This window comes from Stegostoma tigrinum, chromosome 14 (assembly GCF_030684315.1).
Source record: "Stegostoma tigrinum isolate sSteTig4 chromosome 14, sSteTig4.hap1, whole genome shotgun sequence".
In the NCBI taxonomy this organism is placed as follows: domain Eukaryota; kingdom Metazoa; phylum Chordata; class Chondrichthyes; order Orectolobiformes; family Stegostomatidae; genus Stegostoma; species Stegostoma tigrinum.
This window is the reverse complement of record NC_081367.1, coordinates 1,639,513-1,659,046: the sequence shown is the minus strand read 5'-3', so window position 1 is coordinate 1,659,046 and position 19,534 is coordinate 1,639,513. Positions and strand designations below refer to the sequence as shown.

Below are 19,534 nucleotides of genomic sequence, written 5' to 3'. Positions count from 1 at the left end.
TAATTTGCTCTCTAACTTCTGCACCAATCTCAAACTACTCTCTTATCTGTGATAATGGGAACTGCAGATGCTGGAGAATCCAAGATAACAAAGTGTGGAGCTGGATGGACACAGCAGGCCAAGCAGCATCTTTGGAGCACAAAAGCTGACGCTTCGGGCCTAGACACTTCATCAGAGAGGGGGGTGGGAGAGGGAACTGGAATAAATAGGGAGAGAGGGGGAGTTGGACCGATGGTGGAGAGAAAAGAAGATAGGTAGAGAGGAGAGTATAGGTGAGGAGGTAGGGAGGGGATAGGTCAGTCCAGGGAAGACGGACAGGTCAAGGAGACAGGATGAGGTGAGTAGGTAGGAAACGGAGGTGCGGCTTGAGGTGGGAGGAGGGGATGGGTGAGAGGAAGAACAGGTTAGGGAAGCGGAGACAGGCTGGGCTGGTTTTGGGATGCAGTGGGGGGAGGAGCCGAGATGGGCTGGTTTTGGCATGCAGTGGGGGAAGGGAAGATCTTGAAGCTTGTGAAGTCCACATCGATACCATTGGACTGCAGGGTTCCCAAGCGGAATATGAGTTGCTGTTCTTGCAACCTTCGGGTGGCATCATTGTGGCACTGCAGGAGGCCCATGATGGACATGTCACCTAAGGAATGGGAGGGGGAGTTAGAATGGTTCACGACTGGGAGGTGCAGTTGTTTGTTGCGAACCAAGCGGAGGTGTTCTGCAAAGCGGTCCTCAAGCCTCTGCTTAGTTTCCCCAATGTAGAGGTAGCCACACCGGGTACAGTGGATACAGTATACCACATTGGCAGATGTGCAGGTGAACATCTGTTGATATGGAAGGTCATCTTGGGGCCTGGGATAGGGGTGACGGAGGTGGTGTGGGGCCAAGTGCGGGAGGAAACTGGAGCACCCGGAGGAAACCCACGCAGACACGGGGAGAATGTGCAAACTCCACACAGACAGTTGCCCAAGGTGGGAATCGAACCCGGGTCCCTGGCGCTGTGAGACTGCAGTAATAACCGCTGAGCCACCGCACCGCCCCTTCTGTGGTTTTCTTCTCCTCTTTTGTCTTCTCAGGCTCTGACGCTTAGCACCGGCCTCCAAAGTGGGAACACCAATAGCGGACAGCGGCTGTGGCCAAGTGTGGCCACGGCAGGCCCCGTGCGGACTGTGGTGGTAGCCAGCCGTCAGGTTTGTTAACTACTTTTTAACATCTGTGCACCAGTCTCTATTGATTGGTGTGCATGAAATGCCAAAATCCATTTGCTGCTTCCAGTTATTAATCTTTTCCTAATATGTCAACGATCCATTAGTCTTCAGTGGATCACATCATCATTCCCCACAATGAACATATACAGACTTTCCAAAGTCAATCTCTGCCTCTTCAGAACTACTAGTTCCCATCTACCCAGCTTACCATATAACCTAAACTGCAGTCATCTGTAAACTTGGATATATGACACTCTTCCTTCATCCAAGTTATAAATAGATGTGGTAAACAGCCCAAAGCCCACAACAGATCAAGACATTGTATGTCATATCTTGCCAATTCCTATTTTCCCCTACACTGTTCACTGTCTAACCAATCAAGGTTGGTTATCACAAGGTTGAATCCAATGCCACGTACTTCCATTTCTTTCTGAAAACTCTTTGTAATGGACTGTATCAATTTCTTTTTGCAAATTCATATCAACAACATTTATAAACACTGGTTTACCCACCATGATTTCTTGAAAACAGTGTAATGAATTTGTCAGACCTGGCTTACCCAGTACAAACCAATGCTAACATTCTCTGACTATTATACACACTGAAGCACCTTGTCACACTTTCGCCCTAACAGCTTCTAGTAATCTTCCTACAATTCACACTAAACTGACAATCTATATTTATGGGTTTTTCTCTTCGTGAATAATAGAATGACATTTGCAATTTTGCAATCAATAGGCACAATTCTTGATTCTAGTGTGCATTATGACTAATACATTTGCCATTTCGCTTATTGCTTTTAATAACTCAATGCAATATTATTCAAGTATTATGAAGTGTCGACCTATATGATTCATTCTGTCTCAGAATGGAATTTCAACTTTCAAATTTTTTGATTTGGCTGATACAACCATTTTCAGTAATCTTCGCTACATTTTAATGCAACTCATCTTTCTTCTGTACATGGATGCAGCATAGAAAGACGACAAGGGCGCACTGAATAGGTTTCTCAAATTTTACACATCTACACTGAGGCACAAATTTTAAGGAATTTTTTAAACCCTGTCATCCAGATAAAACCACACAATTCAATTGCTTTTCTTTCAATATGGTTTAAAATACTGTTGTTAAAATAATTTCTTTTAAAATTCAACATTTTCAATAGTTCGTCCTTGGGAAGAACATTGGGTGAAAGAAGCATCATTTGCTGACTCTTGCACAATTACCTAGACGAGGCACAGTTGGCTGCTCAAAGTTTGATCCATCTTACATATGCTAGACTCATAAGGATAACACATTTGCACTTAGATAAACCTTGATCAGATCGGGCAAAAATACTTCAAACCACTTCACTCAGTGAACTCCTTTAAATCTATCAAACACAGTAGCCACAGTACAAGAGAAATGCTTAGGCAGAGTGTTAGAAATTTTATAGAGTGGGTGTGGGAAAAACCATTTCTCTCGATGTATGCCAGGTCTGAGGAAGGGTCGCTTGACCCGAACAGTCAACCCTGATTTCTCTCCACAGATGCTGCCAGGCCCTTTGAGCTTTTCCAGCAATTTCTATTTTTGTCTTTGATTCACAGTATCTGCAGTCCTTTTGTTTTTGTTGTAAGGCATGTTGATACATAGCTTTTGATGTATTAGTTGAGCAAAAAATATTGTTGAGGGTACTGGACAAAATCCCTATAATTCAAATAGTGCCATGGGATCTTTTGTCTTTGCTCTGAAGGACCAGGCTAAATTATGAGTTCTGAGTCTTGCAGCAGAACTTGAAAAGGTGGTGTTAAAATGATTAGTGCTTGGTCACCATGGCAGCAATACAAAGGGTACACAAATACAATCAAAATGCAATGTTATGCTTTCATCACCAATTGATTTCAGTTGGCTTTAATAAAGAAAATGTCAGAAAGAGCTGCATTTATACAAGACATTACAAGATCTCAGGGCATTGCAAGGTGCTACCTGAAGTGCTTCTGAAATTTTGTAATGTCGAAAATATGGTAGCCAGTTTATGCAGAGCAAGCTTATAAACAGCACTGCAATAACACCTAGTTAAATCTGTTTCAGTGATATTGCTTGAAGGAGCAACAATAGCTCAGGACACCTGGGAAACTCTATCTTTCTTTGAAGGACTGTCACAAAATATTTATCCACCCTTTCAGTACCGAGATTTCAAGTCTGTAGAGTAGGGCTTGACCCAACAATTCAAAGATGGGAGAGCTACCACTGATCTATAGTGGACAATTGGCTTTTAGCTAATATCAGTAGTAATATTATTATTATTTTAGTTTCTGTAACAAATATTTACTCATTAGTTTACTCAATTATACTGTAACAACTAGGACCTTCCATTCATACATCTTTAAAGTTTCAGATCAATGCCAAAAAGGAATAGCCAGACTGTATAGAATGCATTTACAGGTTGACGACTATAAAACAAGATGTACTGTTTTTGAAGAGGACCTTAGTGGCGGCTGCCAAACTACTGTGTTGGTCTGCTCTCATGTTAGATTAATATAAAGCTTTGGAAAGTGTACCACAACATTTGATTCACAATTTAAAGCACCTTAAAGACAGCAGAGAGTTGGGACTCTATATCTACTGGGTGGCACAGTGGTTAGCACCGCTGCCTCACAGCACCAGGGATCTGGGTTCAATTCCAACCTTGGGTGACTGTCTGTGCGGAGTCTGCATGTTCTCCCCATGTCTGTGCGGGTTTCCGCCGGGTCCTCCAGTTTCCTCCCACAGTCCAAAGATGTGCAGGCTGGGTGTTTTGACCATGGTAAATTGCCCGTAGTGTTCAGAGATGTGTAGATGAGGTCAGTTATAGGGGAATGGGTTTGGGTGGGTGCTCTGAGGGTTGATGTGGACTTGTTGGGTTGAAGGGCCTGTTTCCACTTGTAGGGATTCTATGATTTTCGAAAAATGTTTTATTTATTCATGGAGTGAGGATGTCATCAGCCAGAACGGCATTTATTGTCCATCCCTAATTGCCCACTGCAAAGATAGCACTGATCTGATTAACATCTCAAAGATTTTCACTGAATTGGATTGTGCTAATGTGGACAAATCCTTTCAACTAAATAGGTTGAGGCACAACCTCAAATTAACTAAGGTTCGAACATCACAAAGTGAATTGCAGAATAGTTACAATGCAGACTGAGATTATTCAGTCCACAATGCATGTACCAAAGGCCCTCTCTCAGAGACAGGCAAATGCTTTTTGACTGATTGAGCTTCTTCAATCAGAAGCAGAATTCATCCAAGCAGGTTAGAAACGACCTTATATCAGAGCTATGAACAGCGTGGAGTTAGGAAGATCAGAGTGATCCCCACAGCAACTTTCATCAGTTGAAGTTAGATTGGAATTTACCCAATTTTTTAATTTAATCCCCTAATTAGCCTGGGCTTCTGACCTTGTTTTAATCCTCTCCCAGGCAACTGTAAACCTTCTGGGTGTCAGGCAGGGAATATCTGTCCACTGGTGCATAAGATACAGTATTTGATACACAGCAGATGAAGCATCAAGTCTTTTCTTGTCTAATATTCTTAGCCAATTAATGCTATCACACTGCCAAATACACTTTAATTAACAACATCCCCCTTGCAATAGCTGGTTACCTGGCAGTTTTCTCTTTAGCCTGCAATAATTCATTACACCGGACCAACTCCTTGTACAGTTGTTTCTGCTGAAGATCTTTACTCTGAATTATATTTTCTTGCGCTTGGAGTTTACTCTTCAGATCCTCATTTTCCTCCACTGATTTCTAGTAATCAAACAAAATGCAAGATCTAAATAAATCATAAGGTGAACTTCTTATAAAGTTAATAGTTTAAAGGTAGTGTAATAAAAATGATATGAGAAACATTACATGCAATTTTGATTTCACACAGGGACGGCTCAGTGGCGAGCACTGCTGCCTCACAGTGCCAGGGACCTGGGTTCGATTCCAGCCTCGGGCGGCTGTCTGTGTGGAGTTTGCACATTCTCCCCATGTCTGTGTGGGTTTCCTCCGGGTGCTCTGGTTTCCTCCCACAGTCCAAAGATGTGCAGGCTAGGTGGATTGGCCATGCTAAATTGCCCATAGTGCCCAGGGTTGTTCAGCTTAGGTGGGTTAGATATGGGAAATTAGGGGAATGGGTCTGGATGGGATGCTCTTCGCAGGGGTGGTATAGACTTGTTGGACTGAATGGCCTGTTTCCACACAGTAGGGATTCTATGAAAATCCCACTGATTTTCCAGATAAGAACACAAACAATAGCAGGAGTGAGCTGCACTGTTATTACCTTAGAGTTTAAAAATTTATTAACATCATTCTTGATTATGCTCAATGGCTAAGCATTTGCAAATTTCTAGGCAAAGAATTTCAAAGACTTGCAATCCTCTGAAATGACTTAGCAAGTGCATCAAACAGCTACGAGATTTAAAGAAATGTAGCACTGTGGGTAAACCTACATCCAGAAAAAAGCTGAAGTGGTTCAGGAAAGTACCATCACTTTCTCAGCGCAATTAGTGATGGGCAACAAATGCAATGTCCAAAAGCCATGGTGAATTAACAAAAAAGACTACAGCATTCAGAGAGTGAGGTGAACTTACTGAATCATTACACTGAGAGGATAGGATAGAGTAGATGCTGAGAGGCTGTTTCTGGAATCTGAAACAAAAAGACAATGTTGCAAATTTCCTCTTGAGGGGCAAGCATGGCCATTTAGGATAGAGGTGGGAATCTCTTCAGTCAGAGGGCAGCTAGGAATCAAGTACATTTTAGTGGGTCTGGAATCACATAGGCCAGACCAGTAAGGATGGCAGATTTACCTATCAGTGACCAGATGAGTCTTTATGACAACTGACAGTGCGTACATGGTCACCATAATGTTACCATGGTCACTATTAATTCCAGTTTATTTTTGGCATCATCCTCGGGTTCCTTGTCATTGTATTTTGGTCACCCTGTTATAGGAAAGATATCGTTAAACTAGTAAAGAAGATTTACAAGAATGTTGCCAGGGCCAGTTGGCCTGAGTTATAGGGGGAGGTTGGTCAAGATAGGACTTTATTCCTTGGAACATAGGAGAAAGAGGTGTATAAAATCATGAGGGGCATAGATCGGATGAATGCATACAGTCTTTTTCCCAAGGATGGGGAATTGAAAACTAGAGGCCATGGGCTTAAGGTGAGGGGGATAGATGTAAGAAGGATCCAAGGGGCAATTTATTCAGGCAGACAGTGTTGCACATATGGAATTTCTGTCAGAAAAAGTGGTTGAGGCAGGTACAATAGCAACGTTTAAGAAACATTTGGACAGTACGTGGGTGTGAAGTGTTTAGAGGGATATAGGCCAAAAGCCGACAGTTGGAACTAGCTGAGTGTGCACCATGATCAGCATGGGCCAGTTTGGGCTGAAGAACCTGTTTCCATGCTGTCTTACTCCATTCCTAAATCACTAGTTCAGTGACATTATATCACAACTTCCCCTAATAGGCACGTTCTATTCAACCTTTCCTCATAAGATAATCCTCTAATTCCAAAAGTCAATCAAGTAAACCTTTGTAGTACCCACTTGAAGGGAATACCTTTTCTTGGGTACAGAAACCAAATCAACACAGTACTTCAGGCACAGTACTTCAGCAGCATACAGTACAATTGCAACTAGACATCTATGCTCTTGTACTTCAAACCCTTGCACTAAATGACAATCTGACACTTAATTTCCGGATATCTCGCTGTAATTGCAAGCTAACTTTGTTTCTCGAAAAAATTCTTCTGCGCCTTCAACATTTAATAGTTTCTTCACCATGAAAACGTCAATTTTTCTGTTCTCTCTACCAAAACTTCTCATTTCTCACATTATATGGCATTTGCTACCTTTTGCCCCATTTAGTCTTCTTCAGAACCTTTATATCTGCCTCACACCCTTTTTTCATAGAACACAAAACATGAAACAGCACAGCACAGTACAGGCCCTTCGGCCCATGATGTTGTGCCGAACTTTTACCCTAAACCTAAGGTCTATCTAACCTCCACCCCTACCTTATACTATCATCCATACGCCTGTCTAATAGCCACTTAAATGCCCCTAATGATTCCGACTCCACTACCCTCTCCGGCAATGCATTCCATGCCCCTACCACTCTGAGTAAAGAATCTACCTCTGACGTCTCCCTGATATCTACCTACTTTCACTTTCAAACTATATCCCCTCATAAAAGCTACCTCCACCCTAGGAAAAAGTCTCTGGCTGTCTACTTTATCTATACCTCTGATCATTTTGTACACCTCTATCAAGTCACCTCTCATCCTTCATCATTCTAAAAAGAGAAAAGCCCGAGCTCTCTCAATCTTTTCTAGTAAGGCCTTCCCTCCATTTCAAGCAACATCCTGGTAAATCTCCTCTGCACCTTTTCTGATACTTCCACATCTTTCCTGTAATGAGGTGACCAGAACTGGACACAATACTCCAGATGTGGCCGAACCAGGCTGTTGTAGCTGGAGGGTAAGTTCACAGCTCTTGAACTCAATCCCTCTATTAATGAAAGCTAAAAAACCATACGCCATCTTCACAACTGTATCTACCTGGGGGCAGCTCTCAGGGAATAGGAATTTCCTGCCTAGTTTGCATCATCTGCAAAATGTGGACGCACTCCACCCAGTTCCTTCATCCATTATTTCTTAATGATAAGTGGACATTACTTGCAAGACGAGGTGTTGTTGATCTAAGAGTGTTTCTGGGCCACTTGACAGGGCAGTTAAGAGGCAAGCTCATTGCTGTGGGTTCAGTCATGTGTGAGTCAGATGAGGTAAAGGGAAGCATATTTCCTTCCCTAAAGGATATCAGTGAGCCAGGTGGGTTGTTACAACAATCAATCATGGCTCAATCAGCATTATTACTGAAAGCGGTTTTCAATTTCAGATATTATAATTGAAGTTAAATTCCATGAATTACCAGCATGTGACTGAACCCATATCTCAGAAGATTAATTTTATCTTCTGGATTACTAATCCAGTGTCATTACTGCTATGCCACCATCTCTCTCTTCATTCAAGACTTATATTGTAAATAGCTGTGGCTACAATACTGATCCTTGCATCTTCTCGGTATTAACCTGTCGATCTAAAATTTCTCCGTTTACTTAAAATTTATTTTGTTATTCAATCCTTTAGTCATACTTATATGCTACCCTCAACCACATAACCCTTATCTTGTGAAACAATATTTTATGTGGCACCTTATTTAATATCTTTTGAAAATCAGATATACTACACCCCCAATTTCCATGCTAATTGTTTCTTCAAAAATGAATTAACAGATCTGCTGAACACAATTTCGTTTTCTGAAGCCATAACCGTATTATGATTTTCTTATTGTCTTCATTATTAAGGAATTTCCAAATTTTTCTGTAAACTGATTTCAGATGAACCAGCTCTGAAATTTTATTATCTTTCCTTTCTTGAACAGTAGCATTGCATTTGTACCTTTGAAACTACAGGGACCGTTCAAAAATCTTGATCGGCAACCAGTATACTTGTCAGCTCTGCAACTACAACTTTTTAAATAGATGTAGATAACCAGATCTAGGACACTTGACAGTTTTTTAATTCTATTAATTACTGCAGTAGATTTACAAATGTACAAATGGGGTAGCACAGAGGCTCAGTTGTTAGCATTGCTGCCTCAGTGCCAGGAATGCTGCATTTTATGCTGCAGCTTACAAAACCCTGGTGAGACCACACTTGGGAATATTGTGTCCAGTTCTGGTCGCCCTATTATAGGAAAGAAGTGGACGCTTTGGAGAGGGTGCAAAGGAGGTTTACTAGGATGCTGCCTGGACTGGAGGGCTTGTCTTACGAGGAGAGGTTGACTGAGCTCGGACTTTTCTCTCTGGAGAGAAGGAGGAAGCGAGGTGACCTGATCGAGGTGTACAAGGTAATGAGAGGCATGGATAGAGTCGATAGCCAGAGACTTTTCCCCAGGGCAGGACTGACTGCCACGAGGGGTCATAGTTTTAAGGTGTTAGGAGGAAGGTACAGAGGAGACGTCAGAGGGAGGTTCTTCACCCAGAGAGTTGTGAGCGCGTGGAATGCTTTGCTAACGGTAGTCGTGGAAGCAAAGTCATTAGTGACATTTAAGCGAATGCTGGACATGCACATGGGCAGCAGTGAATTGAGGGGAATGTAGGTTAGGTTATTTTGCTTTTGGATTAGGGTTATTCCACGGCACAACATTGTGGGCCGAAGGGCCTGTACTATGCTGTACTTTTCTATGTTCTATGAATGCGGGTTCGATTCCGTTGTCGGGTGACTGTCTGTCTGGAGTTTGCACATTCTCCTCGTGTCTGCATGGGTTTCCTCTGGATGCTCCAGTTTCTTCCACAGTCCAAAGATGTGCAGGTTAGGTAGATTGGCCATGATAAATTGCCCATAATGTCCAGGGACGTGTACATTTGGTAGATCAGCCATGGGAGATTCAAGTGTAGGGTCGACAAGTGGATCTGGGTGGGATACTTTTCAAGAGTCGGTGCAGATTCATTGGACTGAATAGCCTGCCTCTGCACTGTAGGGGTTCTATGATTCATATGAATTTGGAGCTGACGAAGGTCATCTGGCTCCTTGAACCTGCTCAATTGTTTAATACACTGTGATGGATCAGTAATGTTTTGAATGGCACATTCCGGTATACCTGTGACAGATTCTTGTTACACAGGAAAATCAAAATTTAATCACCCTCTGCCTTAAAAATATTCAATAACCCCACATACTCTGCAGAGTTCCAAAGTTGCACAGCCCTCAAGAAAAAAAATCTCATCTCTGTCTGTAAAAGGACAAATTTTCAAACAATGGCACCTAAGACCATAAGACATAGGAGTGGAAGTAAGGCCATTCGGCCCATCGAGTTCACTCCACCATTTAAATCATGGCTGTTGGGCATTTCAACTCCACTTCCCTGCACTCTCCCCGTAGCCCTTAATTCCTTGTGAGATCAAGAATTTATCGATCTCTGCCTTGAAGGCATCCAACGTCCCGGCCTCCACTGCACTCCGTGGCAATGAATTCCACAAGCACACCACTCTCTGGCGGAAGTGGATCCTCATTTCCGTCTCCACATTTCCATTTTAAATTTACCCCCTCTAATTCTAAAGGCTGTGTCCACGGGTCCTAGTCTCCCCGCCTAACAGAAACAACTTCCCAGCGCCCACCCTTTCTAAGCCATACATTATCTTGTAAGTTTCTATTAGATCTCCCCTCAACCTTCTAAACTCTAATGAATACAATCCCAGGATCCTTAGCCGTTCATCATACATTAAACCTACCATTCCAGGGATCATCTGTGTGAATCTCCGCTGGACATGCTCCAGGGCCAGTATGTCCTTCCTGAGGTGTGGGGCCCAAAATTGGACACAGTATTCTAAATGGGGCCTAACTAGAGCTTTATAAAGTCTCAAACCTAGTTCTGCACTCACCCACAACAGAAAACACAATTTCCATATCCACCATATCAAGATCTTATTCACCTCTATCAATTACTCCTTGCTCTTCTAAACTACCCTGGAAACAAGCCCAGCCTGTCGAACATATGTTTATAACTCAACCTGCTCATTCCAGGTATCAATTAGTAAATCTGTTCTGAGCTACCACAATGGATTTACATCCTTCTCTAACTAAGGAGGCCAAAACTGCACAATATTCAAGATGTGGTCTCACCCAATGCCATGCATAACAAATTGTAGGATAACAACCTTTTTTTATGCTCAATTCATCTCATAATAAAAGATAGCATTCTATTAGCCTTCCGAGTAATTTGCTGTACCTGCATACTAACATTTTGTGCTCATGTACAAGAACATCCAGATCCTTTGCAACTTAGAATTCTGCAATTATATGTCCATTTAGATAACACACTGCTTTTTTATTCTTCCTATCTAAGTAAACTTAGATTTTCCCATATTATACTCTATCTGCCAGATTTTTGCTGGCTCTCTCAACCTATTTATATTATTCTGCAACCTCATTTCATCTTCATCACATTCTTTCCTTTTTTGTATTATCTGCAGTTAGTTACAACCTCTTTTGTCCCCGATTGAAGTAAACAATATCAAATTATAAAAATGTTGAAGCCTCAGCACAGATCCTTCTAGGATCCCACTCATCACATTCTGCAAATCAGAGAAACAGGCCCATTTACACACACTGCAGTGAGCCAGCTATTTTTTTTCTACCTTCCAGATAATTGTCTATGCTAATAAGTTACTACTTGCAGAGTGTACTTCTACTTTGTTGTTTATTTTACTAGTATCAATAAATGTTCAGGAGGAGTCAACACCCTAGTGGTATTGTCACTGGACTGTTAATCCAGAAACGTGGATAACATTCTGGGGACCCAGGTTCAAATCAACAGATGGTGGAATTTGAATTAAATAAAAATATCTGGAATTAAGCCTCTAATGATGACCATGAATCCATTGTTGATTGTGCGAAAACCTCACCTGGCTCACTAATGTCCTTTAGGGATGGAAACTGCCATCCTTATCTGATCTGGCCTACACGTGACTCCAGACCCACAGCAATGTGGTCGACTCTGAACCGCCTTCTGGGCAATTACGGACGGACAATAAATACTGCCTAGCCAGCGACATCCTCATTCCGTTAATGAATAAAGAAGAAAAGAGTTATGATAGATGAAAGTATATACCAAGCAGCCACAATCCTTGGATAATCGCACTAATGAGGGAATCAAAAAAAATGACAAAGACTTTCACCAGCAGCAACAAATCCACTTTCTGTAACAGAAACACCTCTATAGAAACAAATAAACTGCCTTCCAGAAGGAACTACATTGCTTACTTCATTAGCCCTTCCCAGCGTTTTCAAATCTTTGACCTTTCAGTGTTTAAAAACTACTGGTAAATAATTGCGCACAGGTATGATTTACCAAGATGCCAAATTCCAAACTCCACTGTTGTCATAATGATGGAGAAATTTGGTGGGCAAGATAAATCGGTGAGAAACCAGAAGCTACATTTTACCAAGAACATATCATTACAAAAGTGAAAAAGAGACCAGTCAATCTCTCAGGTCTATTCCACTATTCAGACCCCAATTCTATAAGCCTCAAGAAAAGTCTATCAAGCTGGGATTTGACATTTTCAGCTCTCCTCCAGCGAAACAGCAGAAACTAGTCAGGAAAAAGAAGCTCAGGAAGGAGAAAAGGAAAATGAAAGAGATACTGTCTATATCAATGTGAAATTTGAACTTATTGCTTTAACAAAGTATTAAAATCACGTTATCCACATTCATAAATACAAAATTAAAAAATTAAGTCTAGGATCATTAATAATCATGATCTGAAGGTTTTAGACACTTGGAACTGAAATAAAGATTGCTCAACAAAATAGTGAGTCAAGTTTAATCATTTTTGAAGGACATGACATTAAGCCTGTTAATATGAAAAGGTAAAACAAAAATAATATTATAGAAGCCTTTCATACCTCAACTTTGTAGCAATATGAAATCAGAGGCACACTCGTCAGTAATTACACAGGTATTTGGATAAAATTAGAAAGCTCACAAACCTGGCATGCTCTCAAAAGATCTAACATTTTAACATCATTTTAAAATTTAGTGGCGTTTTCCTACATATAAAGCTCAAAATCAGGAACTGTGTTTAGAATTACATGTTTACAAAAGCTTGTATTTACATAGCAACTTTCCAACTTCAGTTGTCATTTGTGCTGCTAACAAAGCAGTCAGCAAACTCCCATAAAATAGCAATGTCTTTGTTAGCAATCATCTTTTTTAATGAGTTCTTTGAAGGGTAACCATTGGCCAGAATATTGGGAAGAACTCCACTGCTGTTTCAAATTAGTGCCACAAAATGTTTAACATCCACCAAAAAGCAGATGGGGCTTTAGTGTAATGTTACATCTGAAAGACAGCACATCCAACAATGCAGCATTCCCTCGTTATTGCACTAACTACATCAGACTGGGAATTGTGCTTTAAATTACTGGAGGTGAAACTATGACCAACTGACATGTGGCTGACACAGACAAGATGACTCCTGAAGCCACATTACAACAAACATAGTTCTGGTTCCTACAGGGATATGTTTCCAGTGGTAGCACAATCCTCCAGTATCATCACTTGATATCATTCATCATCCATAAGCCGAACTTCAACCATGATGGGCAATGAAACCAACTGTGCATTCATGTTCTACAGAAGCCATTGCATAAAGTTACTAGGCCAATGGCAGAACTTGACTGAAAGGTCAAATATAGATAAAAGCAATGTTGAATGGTGGAAAGAAGTTGAGGACACCAATTTAATATCAAATGTCATAGAAGTGACCGTCCAAAGAAAAGCTGAACAAATCCAAAAGGTCCCATTTTCAATGGAATTATATGACTACAAACCATCTAAGTATCCATGGTTTGGTAGTGGTGTTGAGTTAGGTTGAGGTTTAACATCAATCAAGATTCCTACTCACCATTCATCAAAGCTTGTTACAAAGCTATGAGTATAGACACCAGCTGAGAACAGTGAGACACTTGCGATGCGATGACTTAAAAAGCCTGCTACTCATTACATAGATCCTTACATGACAAGTAACCATGTGGGCAAGGTAACAAGCTATAATCATCATCCTTTCTTATAGGCTTATATACGTCTGTAAGCTGTAGAAAAACAGGTAGAGAGCAAAAGAAGAAAGTATCCAAAACAATAATGCAGGATTAACTAAAGTATTACATCAAATTCTGGGCACTGCACTTGAGGATGTGAAACCTTTAGAGAGAGTACAGGTTGATTCTAAGAATGATGAATTTCAGTCATGTGGGTATTTGGAGAAGCTAGAGTTACACTCCTTGAAAAAGTTGACAGGAGATTTATTAAGGTGTTCACAATCCTGAAGGGTCTAGAGTAGAGTTTTGAGAGAAAAAATTGTGTCATCAGCAAGCTTGGAGATATTACATTTAGTTCCCTCATCTAAATTATTAACGTATATTGTGAACAGGTGGGGTATCATTAGTCACTACCTGCAACTTGGAAAAGGACTCATTTACTCTCTTTGTTTCCTGCCTGCCAACCAATTCTCTATCTATGGCAGTACATGATCTCCAGTCCCATGTGCTTCAACTCTGACTCTAATTTTACTTGCTAATCTTTAATGCAGGATCTTAATGAAAGTCGTCTGACATTCTAAGTAAACCACATCCACTGGCTTCTCCTTATCAACTATTTTAGTTACATCTTCAAAATATTTCAGAAGATTTATCCAGCACGATTTCTCTTTCATGGGATCAAGGATTGTGTCACACATCAGATCCAAGCTTGTTGGTGAGACAGAAACCAAGACATTTTTCTTTGTAAATAGGGTTTATTGCCTAGTCGGTTCTTTAACTCCTCCATTCCAGTTCTAGAATATTAGTCCAAGACTCTGGATTACTAGTCCTGTGATATTACCACTTTTCCAACAAAACTGACTTTAAAGTGTTATATTAATATACATTATCATTTTGTGCATATAGCAAGAAAATTCAGGAATAACATAGCAGAATGCCCAACTTTCCTTCAGTTTTAAACAATCAGCCCAAACTACTGTCATTTCTTTATTACCCTACCCACGCATCCCTTTATTTTGTCTCAAGTGAGAAATTTTAACCATTTGTTTGTCAAATCTGTGTGTGACACTTACAATCAAGCTGCTCAGACATTTTGTGATATCTTTAGAGCAAGCAGGACTTAAATCCTGGTCTTCTGGTTCAGACACAGTGCAACACCATTCTGCTACAAGATCTTATGGTGTCTCATATGCTTGGAAAGATTTGCATTTTTGCTTGTTCAATTTTCCTTTAGGACCAAAGTGGATGAGGGATATCCTGAGAAAGAGTTAATTGATTTGCTGATTATGACAATAGGATCTAAAAACTACCTCAAGGCCAGGAGGTTTTAAGTCCCATCTATGCCAGCGGTACGTCATAACATATTTAAACAAGTTAAATTTTTTAAAAAAGGCTCAAGAAATGCCTGTATGTTTCCTGGATTTACTTCAGAGAATGGACAACCAAGAAGCAAAGAGTAAATTGATAGATAGTTACACCCTTGTTTTCTGTTTGGGACATCAAAACACATTGCTGTTGTTTCCACTTTGCCAGAGCCCACTAGACTGTTTAAGGGGTCAGACAATAGACTCATTGAATAGTCATCAGGGACCAATGCGACTCAAGTCAGAGATCTTTCGTAGACACTGACCTTGACAACTTTAACTGTGTCCAAGGACTTTGGATGGATAGGGTCGTTAGTGAATGTGTCTCAAGGGCCAAAGTAGGAAGTCACAGACCCCCCAGTGTAGAGGCCTAGATGGATAAAATGCAAAATTGCAAATGGTCCTACGGTTATGCAGAAAGTAAATGCAAACCCTTTTAATTACATGTTTGTTGCATCAATCACCAAATTGACATCTACCTATTTATTGGAAACGTCCTGATAAGTATGATTTAAATGGTGCTGCTCTTAGTGGTTTATTACAGTAGAAGATTTTAAAGAGTGAAATTTTGTCCATCAGTTTTCTTTCCTCCATCGGGTGCATGGAGACCTCTCTCCTTTTGAATGTAATAATTGTTTGGTTGACAGCCATTACGTAAACTAAGTATCAAATAAGGTTATTGCCCAAAATGTCAGTACATCAAGTTGCCTTGAATTATAAACCCATCCACAAATTCAATAAAAAGGGCTTTGGGTATTCAACCTGATATGGATCTCCAATAATTCCAAAAAGTTGAAATTTATCTTGCCTTAACTTTTGCTCCACGAAAACACTTTTTAAACGTAACTTGCTCAACTACTCCAATGCAATAACATTGTAGATATATACCATTCTTAACATTTTGAGCCAGAAAGAATATAAGTCTGTGCATAGCTTCCAGCATTGAAACTGCAGTAAGTATCCTGCAGTGACTGCTTGGATTCATATTTTAGAGTTATTACCATCGCAATCATCATTGCTATATAACAATACACCTTGAGAGAACACAAACAGTTCTAGAATTGTATCCTACTGCTACCAAATGTACATGCCTGCAACATTAACAAAGGTTATTCAGCCCTTTCTGTCCACTGGTCTCTACTTGAAAGCAATATGTTTCTTATTACCCCAAACCTATAATAATAGAAACAAAAGATTTCTCTGGCACAGGAGGAGGCCATTAGACCCAATATCAGGGAGCAATATTCCTTGGCACAAAATAGTGCACTGGAGCATGGTTTGCTTCATAATATAACTACCAATCAGAAAATTATCCACATTCAATCAATTTCAGGCTTTGGACATAGCTTTCTTTAAAATACTTCATTCAACAGCTCTTTCTTATTTATTTTAAAACCCACTATCATCCATTCGTTCCTGTGGGGGTTCAAATTTGATTTCAATTTGTTAATAAATTTTATAGTACCCCAATTTTTCACAAGGGGAATTAACTTTAACTACAATTAAGCTTGAAGGCTCCAACCTGTATGAGTTGCTGCAAATGTTGCAGCTCTTCCTGCAGAAGTTGTTGTCCTGATTTAAACTGTTGGTTCGCAGCCTTCAGTTCATCCACGGTCATGTTCAGCCTCTCCATCATCATGTCGTTTGCACAGATTGTGTCATTGGCTCGCACCAACTGGCTCCTCAGGTGCTGCATTTCTGATTGGCTTGTTAGCTCAGTCTGCTCAATAAGCTGTTTCTGACCACTGAGTTCAGTCTGATATTTTACAGTCTGTTGCTGATGAAGGACACAAACACAGAAACAGGAGAAGGTCTCAGAACAAATGCAGGCAAGAGCAAATGCACAGATGGAACTGAAATTATACCAGCTGGGCAATTAAAATGATCACTATATTCAGGTCAAATCACAGCAAGAATGCTCCATGCAGTCCAATGAGTCAGACAGCCCACATCACTCAGAATGTATACTGGAAAGGCTTGCAGCAAGGTTTTGTTTAACAGGAAAATAAAGTATTCAGAACCTGTCTCCACCAAAAAATGTTAAGTCCATTTTATGCTTTTATTCTGTCACATGTTGAAATGACAAGTATAAGGGTTTCCTGGTTGGTGGCGAGGTGAGGCAGAGCCAGGATGTCTAGATGGTGTTTGATAGCTGAATCAATGATGGGCTGTGCAACTGCAGCTTCTCTGAAAAGCCAATTCAACAGAGAAGCAGCAACACCAGAGTTAGAATGTACGTGTAAGTGTTTGCAGCACTTGATCACCAGAGATCTTTTTCATTCTGGTCATCACACTGAAACCGAGTTGTTCCGTGCCTAAGTGAACTTGTGTTTTCTTTCAGATGAGCACGAGTGGCCTATTTAATTTTAAATGTGCTTTTAATTTTAAATTCCTTCAAACGTTGCTCATGGCCGTCCCTCATGAAGTTTGAGGAATCAGCAAGTTGTGAAATTGCCTTCTGAAATTTTGGGCAGCTCAAGCTTTCTATGGCACAGCAAGGGAATTAATTATAACACAACCTTTAATTTAGCCTCCTTAACTTCTAACATTGGCATACAGGGATAAGGGACCTGGTGACCTATGTAGTCCGTTGCGCTGACTATGAGGAACACTTCTGAATATTTTTCTGATACAAATTTCAGCTTCTGTCTTTGCTCTTTTCATTGTTAGCAACTCTGCTTATTGCTATTTCCAAGACTCCAGGTCTTGTCCATCATTTAAACCATGTTTTCTGCCAATTGAAAATTTTGCTCTGCTATTCAATTGCTTCACACTTAAAGAAGTCTGTTCTGTCTAGAGCTGCCCTCTTTTTCCTGTTACCTGCTGAGGTTCAAAATTTTAGGATTGGTTTCTTAGCATTATTTGTTGATCCTGGAAAAAAGGCTCTCTTTTACTGGACTGAAAGTCATTTCTCCTCTTGCTTCTGAGCTTGAATTTGACTTCTAATTTCACCATTGCTTTTTACTGAGCCCTCACTCATTGTTTAAATGCCTCTATTCCAGTATCTGATATGCTCTTGTGCAATCAATCAGTTTACTCTTCGTCCACTAGTAATTTTTCATTAGCTCCGATCTGTTGCTTTAGGCTCCCATTCGGTTTCAGATTCTGTAGTAGTAATAATGGGAACTACAGATGCTGGAGAATCCAAGATAATAAAGCGTGAAGCTGGATGAACACAGCAGGCCAAGCAGCATCTCAGGAGCACAAAAGCTCCTGTGCTCCTGAGATGCTGCTTGGCCTGCTGTGTTCATCCAGCCTCACAGTTTATTATCTCAGATTCTGTATTGTTGCTTTCCATTTACTGTAGCTGCTGACTGCAATCACCTTTCTGGGTTGAAGAAGCTACTCTCACTCCGATTGCTCGTGCTGACCAGGTGCGCTTCTCAGCCCCTTACAGCTGCTTTCATGACCAGCTCCCTCAATTGCACCCTTGCTGGTTAAGAAAGCCCAAGGCCCATTATTATTGCTTTTAATTCCTTCCATGTCTCACCCAACTCTTTCAGTGCAACCTCCACCAGATCAAGGCCCTTCAAGATATTTTCCCCCTGCTAATTCTGATCTCAAGCATCATCAGCTCAATCACTTCCTCCTTGTTGGTTGAGCCTTTAGGGTCCAAGCTCTAGATTTCTCTGCTTCTCTTTTTACCATAAAGACAATCCTTAAGACCCATGTTGCCTAAACTAATATTTCAACGTAACTATGTGTTGGTTCACAATACCGTTTCCCTTTCACATAGACCATTCCAAATACATCCAGCAAATATTTTTTTCTTCAAGGTCCCTTTCAGCGTCTTCATTCCTGTGCTCTCATATTCTCAGTACCCAGTCATGCTTACCTTTCATTTTACCCTTCTTAGCTGCCCAATTCTTACCCAAATCCCACGTCTTCTCTGCCACCTATAGCTTGAATTGGTTCACACTGGCCCCTCTATGTTGACCTTGGGTCTGCTGTACAGTCTCATCAAGGAACCTATCACAATAGGACCCTTATGTAAGGAAAGGTAAGGAAAGATGCACTGGCAATGGGGGCAGTCAGAGAATGTTCACTAGGCTGATCCTAGGTATGCAGAAGTGGTATTAGGACGAGTGGTTGAGTAGGTTGGGCTGTGCACATTGCAGTTTAGAAGAATGAGAGATGACCTTACTGATGATATACAAGATTCTTACTATATTGGAAAGGGTAAATGCAGAGATGTTTTTCCTTGTGGGAGAGTCAAAGATCTGATAGCATAATCTCAGAACAAGTGGTCACACATTTAAGAGAGAATAAAGAGGAACTGGTTCTCTCAGACGGTAGCGAATCTGTGGAATTCTTCACCAGTGGAATTCTTCACCACAGAGGGTTAGCGAA

General features: G+C 40.7%; 1 protein-coding gene across 8 annotated transcripts in view; it reads right to left on the bottom strand.

Annotated features, from left to right (window-relative positions):
* Positions 1-19,534, bottom strand: part of cep63 (centrosomal protein 63) — a 551,023-nt gene that overhangs the window by 39,912 nt on the left and 491,577 nt on the right. For all 8 annotated transcript variants that reach the window (XM_059650934.1, XM_048542754.2, XM_059650936.1 and 5 more), the window contains 2 exons: positions 16,707-16,961; positions 4,824-4,969 (listed from right to left, as the gene is read on the bottom strand). In XM_059650934.1, coding sequence (XP_059506917.1) covers positions 4,824-4,969; positions 16,707-16,961 — 401 coding nt within the window. The remainder of the gene's footprint in view (positions 1-4,823; positions 4,970-16,706; positions 16,962-19,534) is intronic.